At 44.0% G+C, this 22,237-nt stretch overlaps 1 protein-coding gene across 1 annotated transcript in view; it reads right to left on the bottom strand.

Annotated features, from left to right (window-relative positions):
* Positions 1-21,422, bottom strand: part of LOC115105078 (matrix metalloproteinase-16) — a 73,408-nt gene extending 51,986 nt beyond the window's left edge. Inside the window, 5 exon segments of the mRNA XM_029626651.2 lie at positions 3,295-3,417; positions 3,615-3,629; positions 4,431-4,579; positions 20,930-20,973; positions 20,976-21,422. Coding sequence (XP_029482511.2) covers positions 3,295-3,417; positions 3,615-3,629; positions 4,431-4,579; positions 20,930-20,973; positions 20,976-21,054 — 410 coding nt within the window. The 5' untranslated portion in view covers positions 21,055-21,422.
* Positions 21,423-22,237: the final 815 nt, after the last annotated feature.

The following is a 22,237-nucleotide window of genomic DNA, read 5'->3' as shown; positions in this document are numbered from 1 at the left end:
CTTTCTCTCTGTCTCTCTCAGTACTGTCTCTGTATCTCTCTCTGTCTCTCTCAGTACTGTCTCTGTCTCTGTCTCCATCCCCCTCTCGCTCTCTTTCTCTCTGTCTCTCTCAGTACTGTCTCTGTCTCTCTCTCTCTATCTCCCTCTCTCCATCTCCCTCTCGGCTCTCTGTCTCTCTCAGTACTGTCTCTGTCTCTGTCTCCCTCTCTCCATCTCCCTCTCGGCTCTCTTTCTCTCAGTGTTCTATAAGCATCAGGTCATTGTAACTAACAAAGGATTTCACATACTGTATAATACTGTCTATTAAATATAATATAACAGTACTAATATTAATATGCTGTAATATCTAATATAATGGTCAGGTATGTTCAACTGTATAGAGATTAACACACATTTTTGGTGGCGTTTTGCCTTGAAGAATAACACAAGTGTGAAAAATGTCATCTTCTCCTCGAATCTCTCTTTCCCTTTGTACTGCAGCACTCTCCCCTCCCTCATCCTCCTTTACCTCTCCTTTCTTCCATCTCCATCCATTCCTTTTAATGCACTGCACACACTACAGCCATTTCTATTTTTGCCCTATCGCTTCTTTCTTCCATTCCTTCCTGGCATCGCTGCAGTTCATGAGTGGGTCACAGACTCCAGATTATAATCAGGGTTTTGTTAACACTGTTCACATTTATCCTTCAAGGCAGACAAAAAAAAATGTATTTAATACCTTTTTATTCTGAGGCTCAAGGATTAGTCCATAAAGTATGGGATTGGGGGCAGTTATACTTAAAAATGGGGGCAGTTATATTTAAAAACGTAGGGCCAGACAGAGACCTATATCTGATCTGTTGCAAAAAATGACATTACAATTTGTACACATATTTATATTTAGCTTTATTAAAGTCTGATATGCGTTATTGAGTCATGATACGTTGGGACATGGGTGTAATCCTGTTTGATGTACCGTGGACACAGCCTAACAGTACCCCTCAGTAACACAGCAAAGATGTTGAAAGAATGAAAGAGAGAGAGAGATAGAGAGAAGGAGCGTGGGGGAAAAAAGGAGGAGAAGAAGAGGACCGCGAGGCGTGACTCCAACGTTCAGAGTAAAGAAGAATTTACACGGCAGCTGTCCTTCTAATGTCTGTCTGTCTGCCTGTCATTCTGCCTGTCTGCCATTCTGTTATTCTGTCGGCCTGTTTGCCTGTCATTCTGTCTGTGTAGCTGTCTGTTTGTATGTCTGTCATTCTGTCTGTCTGCAAGTCAGACGGTTGTATAAAAAGAGGGAGGAATGTGATTTCTAATGAGTTGAGTAAGGCTGCTAGTTAAGTTTGTGGAGAGGAAACGAGGGGGGATTCTACCTCTGGTTTAGCCCGTTTCAGTATAGGACTTGTTCCCACAGGAGATGTATAGATAGTAGCTAGGGGGAAACTCAACCGTGGTTCTGGGGTTCTTTTTCTTTATATACAGTACATTCTGAAAGTATTCAGACCCCTTGACTTTTTCCACATTTTGTTACGTTACAGCCTTATTCTAAAATGGATTAAATTGTTTTTGTTTCTCATCAATCTACACACAATATCCCATAATGACAAAGCAAAAGCATTTTTTATTTTTGCAAATATATAAAATCCAAAAAACTGAAATATCACATTTACATAAGTATTCAGACCCTTTACTCTGTACTTTGTTGAAGCCACTTTGGCAGTGATTTGAGTCTCAAGTCTTCTTGGGTATGACGCTACAAGCTTGACACACCTGTATTTGGGGAGTTTCTCCCATTCTTCTCTGCAGATCCTCTCAAGCTCTGTCAGGTTGGATGGGGAGCGTCGCTGTACAGCTATTTTCAGGTCTCTCCAGAGATGTTTGTTCGGGTTCAAGTCTGGGCTCTGGCTGGGCCACTCAAAGACATTCAGAAAATTATCCCAAAGCCACTCCTGCTTTGTCTTGGCTGTGTGCTCAGGGTTGTTTTGGCATTCAGGCCAAAGAGTTCAATCTTGGTTTCATCAGACCAGAGAATCTTGTTTCTCATGGCCTGAGAGTCTTTAGATGCCTTTTGGCAAACTCCAAGCGGGCTGTCATGTGCCTTTTACTGAGGAGTGGCTTCCGTCTGGCCACTCTACCATAAAGGCCTGATTGGTGGAGTGCTGCAGAGATGGTTGTCCTTCTGGAAGGTTCTCCCATCTACACAGAGGAACTCCGGAACTCTGTCAGAGTGACGATCGGGTTCTTGGTCACCTCACTCAAGTTGTAGAAACATCTCAAGGATGATCAATGGAAACAGGACGCACCTGAGCTCAATTCCAAGTCTCATAACAAAGGATTTGAATATTTATGTAAATAAGGTATTTCTGTTTTATTTTCAATAAGTGTGCAAACATTTCTAAAAAAACGTTTTTTTTCTATGTCATTATGGATTATTGTTTGCAGATTGATGAGGTATTGTTGTTATTTGATCGATTTTAAAATACGGAGGTAATGTAATCACAAGTGGAAAAATTTTAAGGGTCTGAATACTTTCCGAATGCACTGTATGATATAATATACTGTACAGACACTGTCTGGTGAAAAATGTAACTCAAATGTGTTTAGTGTTGTACATGTTTTGAAAGCAATGTACTCAATATACTTTCCGAGTACTCTAGGACCAAGAGATGGTATTCGAAACAGCTTCTGAAGTTTGGTAATTGTACGTTCGTTAATGGGAAAATAAGGCGGTTTTAAAACATTTCCTGAGAGGTTTCATCAGACAGCGACAATGTATGTAACTAAAACTGTAGTTTTTATCCAAAGCGACTTACAGTAAATGAAGTGAATCTCTTTTCAGTATGTGATCCCTGCAGCTACTGAACCGGATGACCTTAGTGTTGTTAGAGCCGCGATCTTCACAACTGAGCCGCACGGGACCTTTCAGATGTAGCCTAGCTGAGAGGGTGTCACATGTCTTCACCTAGTCAGACATTCTTATCTAGACTCATGAACACAGACATGTAGCCCAGACACATCCTCAGGCACATGTCAGACCCATAGAGTAAAGCCCATGTTTTAAAGTACTGTGTGAATTGTTTTAACCAAAAATCAATCCCTAATCCACCAATCACCAACCAACCATCCAACCAATCAATCAATCAACTCACCTGTATGTGATATGTTTATGCTGCCAACCAATCAACTAATAACAAACCAAACAACCAATCACCAAACAACCAATCACAAACCAACCAACCAATCACCAAACAACCAATCACAAACCAACCAACCAATCACCAACCATCAAACCAACCATCCAACCAATCAACTCACCTGTATGTGATATGCTTATGCTGCCACTTCTGCCCCGTGAGGGCGTACCGCTTTTTCCGGACACTGAATTTGGACGCCCCTCCTAGCTGGTCTGGTACACCACATCGGGGCTTCTTCATCCAGCTAGGAAGAACCGAGAACACCATTAGTCAAAACAGGATGTATGCTTGGCCTTGGCTGAACAAACTGTGTGGAATGGAATCCTGTCATTACTTCCAATACAGACATACTAGTTATCACATACTAGTTATGCTAGTTATCACAAAGTCACACACACACACATCTGCAAAGAAATAGACATAATAAGAGATATGCCTCACCTTACTGTGTAATCGCTAACATCATTATACGAAGCACAGAGAAACAGAAAATGAGACTTTAGCATGCAGGTTAGTCATCACAAACCCCACCACATTATTGTAACTCATTTCATACACACATCATACAATTGATCTCAGCAGCAAAAAAAAGGTACTTGTTTCTCTAATCCTTTTAACACAACCAAACTGCAGCTTCTTTTGTGCATCCCAAATGTCACCCTATTCCCTTTTAGTGCACTACTTTTAACCAGAGCCCTATGAGCCCTGGAGAAGTGTCGTGCACTATATAGGGAACAGGGTGCCATTTTGGATGCAGCCCTAGGGACCCCTACACATGTTGATTGGTTCAACGAGCAGCAGAGAGGCAGACAGGCAGACAGGAAGACTGAAGCTGTCATTCCCTTTTCTAGGCTTCTGGGTTCAGAGTAATACTGTGGCATTTACCCCGACTCTGATCTGCTGGTGTAGGTGTATCCTCTGTAAAAGAGCCCTTTGATCACATTAAAACGGGACACTTAACCTGTGTGATGCTAACTCTCTGTCTGGGAAACGCTCCCGTCTGTTCTCTTCTCTTCCGGAATGTCAAGCAGCGAATCAGAACAGCCTCACAGGTATGTTTATAACGGTCTGTGACTGTTTATTGGGCGTTTAGGGACGTTCATCAACCTACAATGAAGCTGTACTGCACAGGATGAATGATTTATAAAGCAACTTGCAGCCCCAAATAACTACTCATTCTGTGATCAAGATGAATAATTATGTTCATCTCCTTTCTCACACCGATCCCCTACAACATGCAAAGGGGTTGAGACTCACTCTATCGTGTTCCTGTCCAGCGATCCTGTGACGTTGAGGCCATAGAGACGCTGCATGGCAGCGATAGCAGACTGCATGGTCTGGGCCGTCCGCAGGACCGACATCCTGGGGTCTGTAGGGGGAAGGTAGCCATACGTCTGGAGCCATGTCTGAAGGGGGGAGAGGGGGAAGGAGAGAAAGGACACAGAGGTGAGAGGTCAGCAAATGGTCAATATGGGTCACATAATGTACAATTCCAATAAGGTAGGCTTTACATATAGTACTTCATAAGAGGCATTGAAACCCACACAACCATGAAACAGTGGTGTAAAGTACTTAAGTCAAAATACTTTAAAGTACTAGTGAAGTCGTTTTTTGGGGTATCTGTACTTTACTATTCATATTTCTGGCAACTTTTAGTCTTTACTCCACTACAATCCTAAAGACAATGGTCTACTTTTTACTCCATACATATTCCCTGACACCCAAAAGTACTGGTTACATTACGAATGCTTAGCAGGACAGGAAAATGGTCCAACTCCCGCACTTATCAGGAGAACATCCCTGATCATCCCTACTGCCTCTGATCTGGCGGACTCACTACACACAAATACTTTGTTTGTAAATTATGTCTGAGTGTTGGAGTGTTCCCCTGGCTATCTGTAAATTAAAAAAATAATAATAATAATTGTACTGTCTGGTTTGCTTAATATAAGGAATTTGAAATGTTTTATGATTTTACTTTTGACACTTAAGTACATTTTAGCAAATACATTTACTTTTGATACTTAAATATATTTAAAACTAAATACTTTTAGACTTTTTACTCAAGTAGTATTTTACTGGGTGACTCACTTATACTTGAGTCATTTTCTATTAAGGTATCTTTACTTTTACTCAAGTATGACAATTGGGTACTTTTTTCACCACGGCCATCAAATATGATTAAAGTGAAAAAGTAATATACCCTAAATTCAACCATAACCCTGCATGTAAAAAAACTCTTAGTTGGAGAAGCAATGCCATTTTCAATTTTGGTAGTTGTTGGCACTTCAAATAATTTCCAAAAAGTGCCCATGCTAAAAATGTCAAGTGTCCATCCAGGCAGGAGGATTTCAGTAGCCAGACAGCAGCCTCTAGCCACAGTGTTAGTGAGGAGACAGGCAGAGAGACAGAAAGAGAGATCCTCTGATGACCTTTCAGCGTGGGAATGTTATCTATTATCACATCGTCTGCTTGTCAGAAAGCACTCTGATGTAATGGAGCTTTCAGGGCACCCAATAAAACCTGAGATCTCTATACCAAGGGAGGAGAAGAGAGGAGATGAGAAGAGAGGAGAGGCGAGGAGAAGAGAGGAGAGGCGAGGCAATGCGAGGCGAGGCGAGGAGATGAGAAGAGAGGAGAGGCGAGGTGAGGAGAGGCGAGGCAATGCGAGGCGAGGCGATGCGAGGAGAGGCGAGGAGATGAGAAGAGAGGCGAGGTGAGGAGAAGAGAGGAGATGAGAAGAGAGGAGAGGTGAGGAGAAGAGAGGAGAGGCGAGGCAATGCGAGGCGAGGAGATGAGAAGAGAGGCGAGGCGAGGCAATGCGAGGCGAGGCGATGCGAGGCGAGGTGAGGCGATGCGAGGAGAGGCGAGGAGATGCGAGGAGATGCGAGGCGAGGCGATGCGAGGAGAGGCGAGGAGATGAGAAGAGAGGCGAGGTGAGGAGAGGTGAGGAGAGGAGAGGCAATGCGAGGAGAGGCGAGGCGATGCGAGGAGAGGCGAGGAGATGAGAAGAGAGGCGAGGTGAGGAGAGGCGATGCGATGAGAGGAGAGGCGAGGTGAGGAGAGGCGAGGAGATGAGAAGAGAGGCGAGGTGAGGAGAGGTGAGGAGAGGCAATGCGAGGAGAGGCGAGGCGATGCGAGGAGAGGCGAGGAGATGAGAAGAGAGGCGAGGTGAGGAGAGGCGATGCGATGAGAGGAGAGGCGAGGTGAGGAGAGGAGAGGCGAGGTGAGGCGATGAGAGGAGAGGCGAGAGGAGATGAGAAGAGAGGAGAGGCGAGGTGAGGAGAGGCGAGGCAATGCGAGGAGATGAGAGGCGAGGCGAGGAGAGGAGATGAGAGGCGAGGAGATGAGATGAGAGGCGAGGAGAGGCGAGGCGAGGCGAGGAGATGAGAAGAGAGGCGAGGAGAGGTGAAGAGATGAGAGGCGAGGGGAGGAGAGGCGAGGAGATGAGAGGCGAGGCGAGGTGAGGAGAGGCGAGGCGAGGAGATGAGAAGAGAGGCGAGGAGAGGAGAGGTGAAGAGATGAGAGGCGAGGGGTGGAGAGGCGAGGAGAAGAGAGGCGAGGAGAGGCGAAGAGATGAGAGGCGAGGCGAGGAGATGAGAGGCGAGTAGAGGAGATGAGAGGCGAGGAGATGAGAGGCGAGGAGATGAGAGGCGAGTAGAGGAGAAGAGAGGCGAGGAGAGGAGAGGCGAGGAGATGAGAGGCGAGGCGAGGAGATGAGAGGCGAGTAGAGGAGATGAGAGGCGAGTAGAGGAGATGAGAGGCGAGGAGAGGCGAGGAGATGAGAGGCGAGGAGAGGCGAGGAGATGAGAGGCGAGGAGAGGCGAGGAACGGCGACGAGAGGCGAGGCGAGGAGATGAGAGGCGAGGAGAGGAGAGGGCCTTGGTCAAAAGCAGTGCAGAATAGAGGGAATAGGTGTATTTGGGACACAGTCATGGAGTAGTAAGCCAACAGCACTGAGCTGGAAGCAGGGAATAACCAGAGCATAAACACACACCTCCCTACAGAGCTATTATGGGGCTGCATTACTGCATTACACATGAAAAAGACCCACTCCTCTCATCTTCTCTCCTGCCTGGGAGTAAAACACAATCTCACACATACTGGAGCTCAAATCCATATCCACTCCACTCAGAGAGAGGGGGAGGGGAAGACACAGAGAGAAAGAGAGAGGGAGAGAGAGAGAGAGAGAGAGAGAGAGAGAGAGAGAGAGCTGCACAGAGAAAGGCTTGGAATAGAGTCTTACCAACAGAGAGTCTCATTACCCCAGCAATGTGTTCACACAGACTCTTTTACGACCAACACAACCAATAGGCTACAGTGGACAGGCCTAGTGTTAGAAAGGAAACAACCTGACATACAGACATGTGTCCAAAACTCGTATATTGAGGGCAAGCGTGAAAATACTGCCATCGCAGCAGAAAACCCCAAGGAGACAGCTATTGTAGTATTACAGTATGACGTCTAAATTGACATCCCATATTTCAATCAGATATAGTGATTGACACGTAACAGGACAGGGGTTTGACTGATCCTTGATGCACTGACTCCCTGATCCCAAAAGACCCCGGGATAGGGAGTGAAGTAAAGAGAGTCCCACAGGCAGTGGCAGTGACAGTTTGTCACTTGACTGTCTTCTACATGGCAGCTGTCAAACTGCTGTGTGGAGAAATGGTGTGAGAAGAGGAGAGACGAGGAGAGGAGCCAGGGGAATAGAGCAAAGACTAGGTTGAAGCCTTGCGATTGCTCTGATTCATCACAGGAAAGCACATAGGACTAGTACCGTACCGTATGCATACGGCCACACTCACATCCAGGAAGACAGAGAGACCAGCGAAGAGCGGCGAATGTGACAGACAGACAATGGGACAGACCTCCAACAGTTGTCATCCTCCTCACATTCAGTCTCAACCTGCATCAACCCACCGCTGACCTTAGCAAGACTCACACGCTACGATATTGTTCTATTCGAACCAGACCTAACGTGAGGGATAATGCCAGCTGCTCCATGCTTCAGGACGGTAGTGATCTGTAATAGAGTGTGAAGTATGCAGGCTAGTTTACGTTCCACAGAGCACTCGCTACATCAGACATTGAGCTGTTGAGAGGGCTTATTCTGCCCCACTGCTCCTCCTGAATCACACACACCCTTGCATACACACACACACACACACACACACACACACACACACACACACAGAGAGAGAGAGGGAGCCTTTCAGGATAGGATTCCGTGTGAACTAGACATGTCATCAGTCCTTCCACATCCCTGCACCTCCACCACCTCATCACCTCTCTGTGTTCTTCCTGCTGGATAGAGTCCCAAATGTCACCCTATTCTATATTCCCTATGATCTGCACTCCTTTTGACCGGGACCCAGAAAAGCCTGGGGGAGAGGGAGATGTCTTATATAGATGACCTCTTTCTTTCTTTCGATATTTTCTGTCATGTTCTTATTTGTCCACGCAGGGGTTAAAACACAGGGAGCTGTTAAAGGTGTCTCTCTCTCTCTCTCGCTCTTCTCCATCTGTCCTTTGGGCCTTTCTCTCCTCGTCTTCAACCTCGCCTATTCTCTCCAACTTTCCCTCTCTATGCGAGGGGACGATAACACATACGCCGTGTGTCAGTTATTCTCAGGGCTGAAACGGCCCCTGGGGGGGACAGAGGCTAGATTACAGTCCAGTGTGATTCCTAGTGAACTAGTCAGGTAATGACACTAGACACCACCTATAAATACACAGAAACAGACACACTGTACTGTACAATACCCAATAAGGAAAACAACGCAAATAGACTGATCATCGAATTCAGTGAACGTTGCGTTTTATAACTTGCTAGTGTATTGGAAAGCCACAACCCTCAGCTTTCAGGTACACATGATAATCAGCAGATTATACACTCATGAGACAAGGATCGATCCATCTGCAGGCCCTGAGAAATGTACTATAGAGTATCTCTCTTTCTCTATCTGTCCTTTTTCTTCTGCACATCTCCCCCCTCCCGCTCTCTCCCTCTCAATCCCTATTTCTCTCTCCCTCTCCGTATCGCTCTTCCCCCCCCCTCCCGCTCTCTCTCTGCACATCTCTCTCCCTCTCAATCCCTATTTCTCTCTCCCTCTCCCTATCGCTCTTTCTCCCCCCCGCTCTCTCTCTCTCCTTGCACTTCGACCACAGCTCCTGGACGACATGGAAGCTGTTACAGTAAAAGACTATCTATGATTGTGCTGTCCCAGCACTTTTCTGGTGCTTCGGGGGGTATAACAGAAATTAGGATGAGAAGTGCACCGTTTAGACATTAGGTAAACAACGCCACCGCTATTCACAAGCGCTATCACTTTGTTTCCTGTGAGTCAAAAGGGGCTCAATTGTTTGGCTAGGAATTAAAATATACATATATTTCAATGCTCAGCAGGGAATCGCTTTGATTTGGAAAAATGTGGTTGTACCACTGTCGATGTGCTGTTCCAGAAGAATGTGTTCTGTGTGGAGGAGTATTATGTCAAATGTAAAAGCTATAAATAAACCAAAACAACAAACATCTGCGTTGGAGTTGTATATATTGTGAGGCATCCACATCCCAAATGACACCCTATTCCCGATTTTGTGCACTACTTTTGACCAGCACCCATAGGGCCCTGGTCAAAAGTAGTGCACTAAATAGGGAATAGTGTGTCTTTTGGGATGAAATCAAGTCCCCTAACACACAGCTCTTAGTTCAGAAGCTAATAAAGTGTAGCCTTGGCCGTTAGCATTGTGAAAAATGTGCTTTCAGGCTATGAGAACAAACTTTCTTATCTAAAAGCACAAGTGTTGCAGAAAGCTGAATTAGTATTTTAGAAAACTGGGGCTCACAGTCACAATTATGATATAGCCCAAGGGATTACAGTAACACATTGTCAACAAAAACAAAAATTGTCTTGTTAAAATTTCTATTATGATAGTTGTGTCTTTGAATTAGGCTAGGCTATGTAGGCTACTTAAGCATTAACCTATTTAAAAATCTTGCCAGAAGTCAATGCTTGTGTCCCAAATGACACCGTGTTCCCTATTTAGTGCACTAACTTTGACCAGGGCCCATAGGGGCCTTTTAGAAAAAAGGGTTACAAAACTGTTCTTCGACTGTCCCCATAGGAGAACCCCTTTTAGTTCCTTGTAAAAGCCTTTTTGGTTCCAGGTAGAACTCTTTTGGGTTCCATGTAGAACCCTCTGTGTAAATGGTTCTACTTGGAACCAAAATAGTTCTACCTGGAACCAAAAAGGGTTCTTCAAAGGGTTCTCCTATGGGGACCGCTGAAGAAACCTTTTAGGTTCCAGATTAGAGGTCTGCCGATTATGATTTTTCAACGGTGATACCGATACCGATTATTTGGAGGACCAAAAAAAGCCGATACCGATTAATCGGCAGATTTATATACATATGTATTTGTTTTAATGACAATCACAACAATACTGAATGAACAATGAACACTTCCATTTTAACATACATAAAATCAATTTAGTCTCAAATAAATTATGAAACATGTTCAATTTTATTTAAATAATGCAAAAACACAGTGTTGAAGAAGAAAGTAAAAGTGCAATATGTGCCATGTAAAAAAGCTAACGTTTAAGTTCCTTGCTCAGAACATGAGAACATATGAAAGCTGGTGGTTCCGTTCAACATGAGTCTTCAATATTTCCAGTTAAGAACTTTTAGGTTGTAGTTATTATACGACTATTTCTCTCTATACCATTTGTATTTCATAGACCTTTGACTATTGGATGTTCTTTTAGGCACTTTAGTAATGCCAGCCTAATCTCCGGAGTTGATAGGCTTGAAGTCATAAACAGTGCTGTGCTTCAAGCATTGCGAAGAGGTGCTGGTAAACGCAGGAAAGTGCTGTTTGAATGAATGCTTACGAGCCTGCTGCTGCCTACCACCGCTCAGTCAGACTGCTCTATCAAATATCAAATCATAGACTTAATTATAACATAATAAACACACAGAAATATGAGCCTTAGGTCATTAATAACTATCATTCGAAAACAAAACATTTATTATTTCAGTGAAATACGGAACCGTTCCGTATTTTATCGAACGGGTGGCAACCGTAGGTGTAAATATTACTGTTACATTGCAAACCCTTCAATGTTATGTCATAATTATGTAAAATTCTGGCAAATTATTTACGGTCTTTGTTAGGAAGAAATGGTCTTCACACAGTTCGCAACAAGCCAGGCGGCCCAAACTGCTGCATATACCCTGACTCTACTTGCACAGAACGCAAGAGAAGTGACACAATTTCAGGTACCACATTGATTATATGGAACGCAGGACAAGCTAGTTAAACAAGTAATATCATCAACCATGTGTAGTTAACTAGTGATTATGTTAATATTGTTTTTTATAAGAGAAGTTTAATGCCAGCTAGCAACTTACCATGGCTCCTTACTGCCTGCATTCGCGTAACAGGTGGTCAGTCTCCTCGTGGATTGCAATATATATATGCCGATTACCGATTGTTATGAAAACTTGAAATCGGCCATTAATTAGTCGGCCATTCCGATTAATCGGTCGACCTCTATTCCAGATAGCACCTTTCTTTCTAAGAGTACAGTGCAAAGGGTGCCATTTGGGACAAAGACCAGGGAAGTAAAATGTGGACACGTAAAGCTTGTGTTCCTGTCAAACCAGCCATCGTACCAGCTACATTCTACAGCCATCTGCCAGATCCATCAACATAGACAGATTGATTTAGAGGGATCAGCTCTGTCGTGGTTCCCCCATCTCCCTGTGGGACAATAACCATGACAATCACATAACCCTTTAGCATTAGAAGGGAAGAGGAAGGGAGGGCGGCGAGGGGGGAGACGGTTGGATGTACCACCGTCAGTCATTTACTGTTCCTTTGTACGGTCGTCCAGTCATGTCTCTCTTCTGTCTTAAACACTATGACACCACTTCAACTATTTGAATCTCGCAAGAGCACGGGCAGATGCAGAGAGAGCAAATGATGAGTGTTACATGCGTGTCTCCTTTCTCATTTATATACAGTATTCATTCTCCCCTTGATCTGGTGTCCTAGCACCGGTGTCTATGTAAGGGTGCAGGACTAAAGCACAGGCGTTTGGCTTTTCATGTCAGACAGGCTCCCACTCAATATACTAGTATTTCTCTCCCTGTCCTCCTCTTCCTAACTCGATAATGATCAAGCTTGTAGGCCCAAACAACTGTGTTCAATAGAATCGGAATGGGCAACTCTTGACTCTCAGTATCTGTGTGTTGGTCACCTCAGTAGCTTCTCTGTCCGTGTCTGTGTGTTGGTCACCTCAGTAGCTCCTCTGTCAGTGTCTGTGTGTTGGTCACCTCAGTAGCTCCTCTGTCAGTGTCTGTGTGTTGGTCCCCTCAGTAGCTTCTCTGTCAGTGTCTGTATGTTGGTCACCTCAGTAGCTTCTCTGTCAGTGTCTGTGTAGCTCCTCTGTCAGTGTCTGGTCACCTCAGTAGCTCTGTCAGTCTGTCCCCTCAGTGTCTGTGTGTTGGTCACCTCACCTCTGTCAGTGTCTGTGTGTTGGTCACCTCAGCTCCTGTCAGTGTCTGTGTGTTGGTCACCTCAGTAGCTCCTCTGTCAGTGTCTGTGTGTTGGTCCCCTCAGTAGCTTCTCTGTCAGTGTCTGTATGTTGGTCACCTCAGTAGCTTCTCTGTCAGTGTCTGTGTGTTGGTCACCTCAGTAGCTCCTCTGTCAGTGTCTGTGTGTTGGTCACCTCAGTAGCTTCTCTGTCAGTGTCTCTGTGTTGGTCACTTCAGTAGATTCTCTGTCAGTGTCTGTGTTGTTCACCTCAGTAGCTTCTCTGTCAGTGTCTGTGTGTTGGTCACCTCAGTAGCTTCTCTGTCAGTGTCTGTGTTGGTCACCTCAGTAGCTTCTCTGTCAGTGTCTGTGTGTTGGTCACCTCAGTAGCTCCTCTGTCAGTGTCTGTGTGTTGGTCACCTCAGTAGCTCCTCTGTCAGTGTCTGTGTGTTGGTCACCTCAGTACCTCCTCTGTCAGTGTATGTGTGTTGGTCACCTCAGTGCTGAACTCATATGAACTTCCTGTGCCTGTCCCAGCTGGGTAGTGTCAGTGGATCGCTAGATAACGAGCTAGCGCCACATCATGCAGGCTCACTAATTAGCCTGGCCAGGAAATCAAAGGCTAACCTTTAAGGCAGTGGGAATACTTCATTAGAGAAGAGACACACACTTCCAAGAAGAGGAGGTAGCCATAGCAACATGCTTCTGGGACAGTGGCTGTCAACAAACAGTGCACATGGCTGGTATATCAAATCAAATCAAATTCTATTTGTCACATGCTCCGAATACAACAGGTGTAGATCTTACAGTGAAATTCTTACTTACCAGCCCTTAACCAACAATGCAGTTTCAAAAGAATTCTAATAATAAAATAACCCCCCCCAAATAAGAATAAGAAATAAAAGTAACAAATAATTAAAGAGTAGCAGTAAAATAACAATAGTGTGACTCTAAGAGAGATGATGACTTTCTTGCCGTGTGGCTGTGATCCGTCTTTAGATCGTAAACAGATATTCTCATGCAGACTGCCTTTTAACAAATGACATTTCAGAACATGACACCGGCCTCTTGGGGTAGCTGACGTCACCTCTCTGCTCCTCGATTTCTCACCCTCGCCTCGGCCTGCTTGAATAATCCAGTAGGACACACGCCAACCGACCAGCAAGTAGTGCCAACCTTACCCAGGGTCGCCAAGGCAACACAGCCTGACCCACCTGCCACCCATTGAAGAGATCGCTAAGTACACGGATCGCTCCGAGCACTTAGGCTGTAGCCCTATTGGGACCAATTTCAACAAATATCACAATGTGGTCATGACACCAGCGATACTAATGATTATTTCCTGTTCCTCTTTGAAAGTGGACATTCTGAAATAGTGACTAAATGTTTAGCGCTCTATCACTTCTGAAATTCTAGGCTTTGTTCTTTAAAAAAAAAAAGGATGTAGACACACAAATCCAACTACTATTAGGTAAATGATAGCGTAATCAAAGATATTTTACAACTAGTTCATCTGTGTCGTTTTCAACGGGAGCAAATGAGTGATAGTGGGCAGAACAAGCAAGGAGGTGGGCAGAGCCAAGCGCGAGCCAGCGAGATCCTATTGGCGCGTTCTATTATGCATTTGCATACTTCCGCTAGGGAATGCCTACTCCGTGAAGTGCACGTGATAACTCAATCCACCCGTGCTCTCCTTGTAAACAACTTTTTAAAACTTTGGCAAAGGGTAAAGTCTACAAAACGTAGTGCTCTCTGTTTGTCAGAGATTCTAGTTTTGGGAACAGAAAACTGTATTGAGATCAGGCTTTTCTTAGATGCCAAAATGTGCAGAATGTCGGCCCAGTTCCATCTCGCTACATACTCTCCCACTGCCGGCACCTGGGCTTCCTCTCATCACCATATTTGGTCGGGAGTGGAAATACCTGTCCGGATGCTTCAGATGTATACATCCGGTGAAACATCTGGCGCCTTGTTCTATCTGTGGCGTAATGGCTCTGTCTCACAGTGACATGTTCCCACGACAATGGATAGTACTGAAAACACACGACAGGCCTACTGCTGGTGACGACTACAGACAGCATCGCCTGTGACAGTGTGACTCTACCCTAACTAACACCGGACTCTTCAGCATCATTAAAGATTTAATAGCTCACAGAACTGCTACTAACCACAACCTCTATCAATGTATGCCTATGAAGTCTCAGAGAGATGCAGCGTGTGTGAGCAGTAGAGTGGATGATAGATAATGGAAGTGAGAATAATGAAAGAGAGAAAGGTTTGAGCAGGAAGTAGAGAGAGGGGGGGGGCAGAGAGAGAGCAAGGGGGGCTGGCAGAGAGAGAGAGAGAGAGAGAGAGAGAGAGAGAGAGAGAGGGAGACAGAGAGAGAGCGAGAGGTGTGGTGAGGGGACTGGACAAATAAACACACACCAAACCAAGCAGCCCCTGCCCTGACCATTGAGCAGCCATTAGTACAGACCTCAGCATTGGCCTCGGTCCCACCATGGAGTCATCCTAACACTGTTGGCCGCTGGCAGTACGAGACACACACACACAGAGACACACACACACACACACCACCCGCTTTCAATTATTCAGTCAGCCAGGCCTCCCAGGCAGGGCATGCCAACTGGTAACATGAGTCATGTTAGGAATGGGCTCTGTCGTTACACTTGTGCCTATGTTGTGAGTCCTAGTGACAACACATCATACCCCATGCTAGATATTTAGCATGTGGGACTGAGATTGGCATAGCTGGCTAACTGTTTGTGCTAATTATTGCATTGTATTCAAAGACACTTGCTATTGTATTGAGGTGTAAGGTCATTGTTGATTTCATAGTTTATTTCTATCAGAAATAGTACAGTATAGGTACAGTAGGTATACTTCATCTCTATATTCTATTCTCTCTCTGGGGTGATTTCTGTGTTTAATTTTCTTGGTGTAATTCAAACCCTTTGTGACTAATCATGCAACAGTTTTACACCTGATTCCCCGCTGAGGGAAACCACTGTATGCTAGATGTGGAGTGCCAGATAGTGGGCTCACAAGGTTATATTGCCTCAGTGTACGTCTGTAAGCATAAAGTGCCTTCGGTAAATACCCCTTGACTTTTCCCACATTTTGTTATGTTACATCCTTATTCTAAAATGGATTAAATAAAAAAAACTATCCTCAGCAATCAACACACAATACCCCATAATAACAAAGCTTAAATAGGTATTTAGAAATGTTTACAAATGTATACAAAAATAAAAACATAAAGACTGTATTCAGACCCTTTGCTAAGAGACTTGAAATTGAGCTCAGGTGCATCCTGTTTCCATTGATCATCCTTGAGATGTTTCTACAACTTGATTGGAGTCCACCTGTGGTAAATTCAATTGACTGGACAGGATTTGGAAAGGCACACACCTGTCTATATAAGGTCCCACAGTTGACAGTGCATGTCAGAGCAAAAACCAAGCCATGAGGTTGAAGCAATTGTCCGTAGAGCTCCTAGACAGGATTGTGTTGAGGCACAGATCTGGAGAAGGGTACCAAAAGGCTTTTCTGCAGAATTTAAATCCCCAAGAACACAGTGGCCTCCATCATTCTTAAATGGAAGAAGTTTGGGACCACCAATAGTCTTCCTAGAGCTGTCCGCCCGTCCAAACTGAACAATCGGGGGAGAAGGGCCTTGGTCAGGGAGGTGACCAAGAACCCGATGGTCACTCTGACAGAGCTCTAGAGTTCCTCTGTGGAAATGGAATAACCTTCCAGAAGAACAACCATCTCTGCAGCACTCCACCAATCAGGCCTTTATGGTAGAGTGGCCAGACGGAAGCCACTCCTCAGTAAAAGGCACATGACAGCCCGCTTGGAGTTTGCCAAAAGGCATCTAAAGACTCTTAGACCATGAAAAACAAGATTCTCTGGTCTGAAGAAACCAAGATTGAACTCTTTGGCCTGAATGCCAAGCGTCAAGTCTGGAGGAAACCTGGCACCATCCCAACCGGTGAAGCATGGTGGTGGCAGCATCATGCTGTGGGAATGTTTTTCAGCGGCAGGGACTGGGAGACTAGTCAGGATCGAGGGAAAGAAGAATGGAGCAAACAACAGAGAGATCCTTGATGAAAACCTGCTCCAGAGCGCCTCAGACTGGGGCGAAGGTTCACCTTCCAACAGCACAACGACCCTAAGCATACAGCCAAGACAATGCAGGAGTGGCCTTGGGACAAGTCTCTGAATGTCCTTGAGTGGCCCAGCCTGAGCACAGACTTGAACAGATCAAACATCTCTGGAGAGACCTGAAAATATCTGTGCAGCAACGCTCCCAATCTAACCTGTCAGAGCTTGAGAGGATCTGCAGAGAAGAATGGGAGAAACTCCCCAAATACAGGTGTGCCAAGCTTATAGCGTCATACCCAAGAAGACTCAATGCTGTAATTGCTGCCAAATGGACTTGAACAAAGTACAGGGTCTGAATACTTATGTAAATGTGACATTTCAGTTTTTTATTTGTAAGAAATTAGCGGGGGGAAACTACTGTTTTGGCTTTGTCATTGGGGTACTGTGTGTAGATTGATGAGGGACAACATGTTTATTTAATCCATTTCAGAATAAGTCTGTAACATAACAAAATGTGGATAAAGCCAAGGGGTCTGAATACTTACCGGAGGCACTGTAAAGGTTACAGCTGTGGTTATTGAATAATGTCGTCTTCATTTCCAGGAAAAATCGGGTCTTTTTGTATGACTACAGTTATAAAATGTAAAGAAACAAGTGCTGAATGAGAGCGAATGGAAATGCTGCCTTGAACTTGATTCTGTCAATGTATACAATATATATACACACACGCACACACACACATACACACACACACACACACACACACAAATATACCATAGAGTAGAGGGCAAAATATATCAAGTACCATGCCAGCAATTCGATTTTTTTGCCATTTACTCTACAGAGAAACAACGACCTTGAACATAAAGTAGTTCAGCTTTACTAGTTGAACCTTACTGGTAGTTTGTAGTAAAGTTGTTTCACGTAAGGCAATGACGTGTATGCTTGTTGGATCAGTACACTCTGATTCCTTTTAGTCTCTCTCCACCAGGGTCATATTCATTACTGGACACTGTGGCAAATGCTTTGCAACAGAAAATGAAAACAACCGTTTGTTATTGGTCAAGTTCAGGTAGTCCCTCCCCATGTTGGCCCTTTTGCTTCCGTTTCGTGCCTAGTGAATACAACCCAGATAACATCACTGTGGTACTGTAGCCTACAGTCAGAGGAATGATTCTTATACATGTCTATACCTTACCAGTCCCAGACACAGACAGGGAAGCTTAAAAATCCATTGTCTCACTGTAATTACTATGTGTCTATAGTTCTAGTTTGGTTTACATGCATAACAATAATGTACCACTAGATACTTCACTTTACTGACAGACACAGTACCCAATGCTTCCTTTGTCCATCACAAACGTTAATGATGTCTCCTCCGCACATATGTTTGATTACCCATTGGGAAACATGCCACTTGAAAAGACACGAAACCATAAAAAAAATAAACGACATCATTTGGTTCTCTCTCTTCCATTATAACAAGGGCAGACTAATGTGGGGGAAATGGCTTTTTAGCAGAGTGGGAGACGGACCAAAAGAGTGAAAATGTTCAAAAATGCTCGGCAAAATAAATACTGTACAATGCCTGCTGCATTGGAGAAGAAGTGAGCAAGTTCAAGTTCAGGCCTCTCTGGGGTTATAGGACTCTCAACTAACAACCAATCAGATACAGGACATTGGGACCATTATTAAACTCTCCTCCAAACCCAGTGAGAATTTCTCTTGAAAATAGTCTGACCACCAATTACAGAGCAGCAGGTTTATGTCAACCGCCATCTTTTATTGTCCTCTGTGACCTATGTGTGTGTGTGTGTGTGTGTGTGTATGTGTGTGTGTATAAAGAGTTGCAGGAGAGACAGGCTGCCAGACCCACCCTGTACTGACCAAACCACACAGATTCACCACAGTACACCAGACCAACAACCATTTTTTAGTATCAGAGGGATTTAGGGATATGAATCATAGTATTTTGGTTCTCGTTCACTCTACACTGTATGAGTTTATATTCCAATGCCCATTCATTGTGTTGTGAATGTTCAACAAAGGAAAAGGTTTCATCTTAGTGCAAATAGAATAATATACCTATTGAGCTTTGTAAGGTCACACAAATGTATTTTGCTGTGGAATGACAAACATTTCCTTCCTGCTTTATAATGCAGTTGATCTGTTAGCCTTCTCTCCATGCACTGACGGCAGAAAGAAGGGACTGAAAGCTCAACGTATTTGCATTACAATATGCTCTCAGCCATCTGATCTGATCTGAAGCCAGATCACAATGATCAAGGTTCTTCACTTTCAGGCTCCTGGCTATGCTTTTGACCGTGCACCAAGACATGTCTGCTTCCTAAATGGCACCCCGTTCCCTTTAAAGTGCACCACTTTTGACCAGGGCCCATAGGGAGGGCTTTGGTCATAAGTAGTGGCCTATGTAGGGAGTAGGGTGCCATTTGGAATGCAACCATGAGGTGGGGGGGGGGGGGGGGCAGCCCCCTTGTCATGTTGGCTTTGACATCTATTACTGCATGACCGGTAGCATCTGTTTTTCATCTTCACAGGTTTGTATATGTTGGGCTTGCAAGTCATGTGGATGTAAATCTTCTATTAGCAGTGTTAACATGCCAAATGCATAGAAATCCTATAATTCATCCTATATGTAAGTATATGGGTAAATGCTTGGTAATGGGATTATGTCCATTCAATTGCAAAGGAATGACAGAGCCATTTGTTCACTCATCCTAGAATTGACTATTAACATTTGACTCTATACATGTTTTATAGTTTTGGCACACATGTTATAAAGAAAGTCTACTTTTGGCACGGACTTTGACTTTACCACACCCTCCTTTAATTTTAGGGAGTGCCGGCCAAACTTCAGCTGGCACCGCCCTCTTCTCAGAATACTGACAGTGATAGTGGGCAATAATTTTGAACTTTTTATGAGCACCCGGTGCAGGGAGACGTGAACCTTTTGAAAGAAGGCTATGTTTTTGTGTTTATTTGATTGATTTGTGATATTTACAGAAACATTTGTGTAACATCAGAAACAAACCAGGCTGCGTAGGCCTATAGCCTACTGTAAACGCGTTATAACAATGCATTACCCCGTTATAAGGTTGAAATAAATGATTAGGCTACAGCATGCACAAAGCACTCCCTTGCTAGGTTTTGAAACAACATATATTAACAGACAAATGCGTCGAGCAGTTAAACCAATGGGATAAATAGTTGACCATTAGATATGTAGGCTACCGATGTATCCTGTTTGCTACTACAGCAGGAAAATAATCCGGCATCAACTGAAAATCTGAATTATTATGTGGATTATAATTATTGGACATTTTTGTAGGAGTTGATACATTTTTCATCGGGGGAAAATGAAGTCTCAAATTTCAAGTGGAAATTACAAACTTCCGAAGCCTTTTTTAAAACCTCAAATATACTGCAAGTGTAACATTTCCTGTGTTGCAGGACATTTCTCCTACAACAGGGTAATCAAATTAAGATCGTGATCTGTAAAGTGGGGAGTTGAAATAAATGTTCTCTAAATCCCATTCTTATTTGCCTTGGGTTGTGTGGGACATCACAATGGCATCACCAAATGAGCCAATAGCCCATGGTGCTACGTTATGAAAATACAAGTCATATTTGAATTAGGATACATAATCACAAATTAGATCTCAGTTCATTATAATACCATTCCAATCAATGTTCAAAGTTAGTGACCAGATATATCAGCTGGATGTATTTAACAACAACCATTGAACCATAGAAGCATGCTTTGCTTCTAAAATTGCCTAACATATGGCTATAGGCACATTTCCACGTCTAAAATAGTAATAGTGTGAAGGAAAGGTGGACAGAATGGAACAGTACTGTTGTAGCCTGTCTAGTTCGCACCTCGTAAACACTCACAAAGAGGTCTGCTGTTGAAGCTAAATTCAACTTCATCCCTAAAGCATGGAGGGCTCATAAGCGGTTCTTGTTCAAAAACCCAGGCATAAAATGGCATGCATTATGATCATATTTATCTTGGTAACTAGGAATTATTATGCATAAACCACCAGTGAAAAAAAGCTAGCAGTACCCCGTTCCCATTCTTACCTCTACGCTGAACGGTTGTTCCTCTCCATTCACGGCACATAAATCCACAGCAAGAATTGCAAGCACAACGTCCCTAAATAAAAGCTATTCAAACGTCTTCTAGTGTGAAATGCTAACAAAATCATAATGAAGCCCCTTAATTGTTTCTGCTTGTTTTATTAATAGTCAATCAAAACAAACGGACAAGGAGTAAATCCCTGGCGTCTCAGGCGGAGGCTAGGAGGAACATTGGCGGTGACGGTATCTCTCTCGCATGCCCGGGGAAAGAATGATCGTCGCCTCGGCTCGTCGAGGGTTGAAGAGGAAGTTATCCGGAGAAGACAATAATTCGCAATTGTTTTGCAGATGTTCCGTTTTATTTGTCCACTGCTCAGTTCTCCTCAGTGGATCCACCTCTAACGCTGTTGTCAGACACATTTAGCTGGGGTCCTACACTGCGCGGCATAGCTGCTAGTTTTCAACCATAACTCGGATGACTGCGCCTGCGCTCTCTCTCCGAACCCCCATCAGAGCCGCATATTATAACACTCCCATTTTGGAGCCTGCGCGGCTCAGAGCGTCACGGAATCTTGGATCATATACCAAACTATATCATCGCTATATCGTACCTTATGGACAGTGGTGGAAAAGGGAGGCGATAAAGGAGCCCGAGGTTGTTATTCCTGGGGCCAAACACAAACGTGCTACCTTAACCAAACCAGTATGACAGAGTCTGTGTTGCCCATAACATCGGTGGTTGCTGAAGGTTGTTGATGATGATGATGATAATGACGATGAAGCTTTCGATTATGATTAGCCTATATAATTGCACAGGCGACCTATTTCACTCATTATTACATGTTATTAGCCTACATGTTGCCCGTTCCATTGATGCTCTTACAGAAAAAGGTTTTTAAACATTTTAACACTAGGCTACTGTCAAGCAGCAACACTTTCATTTCAGATGTTCTCTGTACACTTTTTAAATAGCTAATGTTGAAATGTTTCTTGTTGAATGACTTCCGTATAGTCCGTGACAGCCCAGCATATACATCTTATATGTGGTTGTATTTGAAATGACACTATTCACTTTATAGTGCACGACTTTTGACCAGGAGCCATGTGGATTTGGTTAAAAGTAGTGCACTATGTAGGGAATAGTGGTGCCATTTGGGATGTATACACCGTGATTGTACAGTAGTAGGCTATGATAAAAGCCGAGGAAATGCACTGTACGTTGTTGTTTGTCAAGTCCACCAGAGGGCAATGACAAGCTAAATGTGATATTAGATGAAAGGAGACGTGTCAGCTTGCTTACTGTACATTTAC

This window comes from Oncorhynchus nerka, linkage group LG22 (genome assembly GCF_034236695.1).
Source record: "Oncorhynchus nerka isolate Pitt River linkage group LG22, Oner_Uvic_2.0, whole genome shotgun sequence".
NCBI lineage: Eukaryota > Metazoa > Chordata > Actinopteri > Salmoniformes > Salmonidae > Oncorhynchus > Oncorhynchus nerka.
The sequence above is the reverse complement of the archived record's forward strand: the minus strand, read 5'-3'. Positions and strand labels throughout refer to the sequence as shown.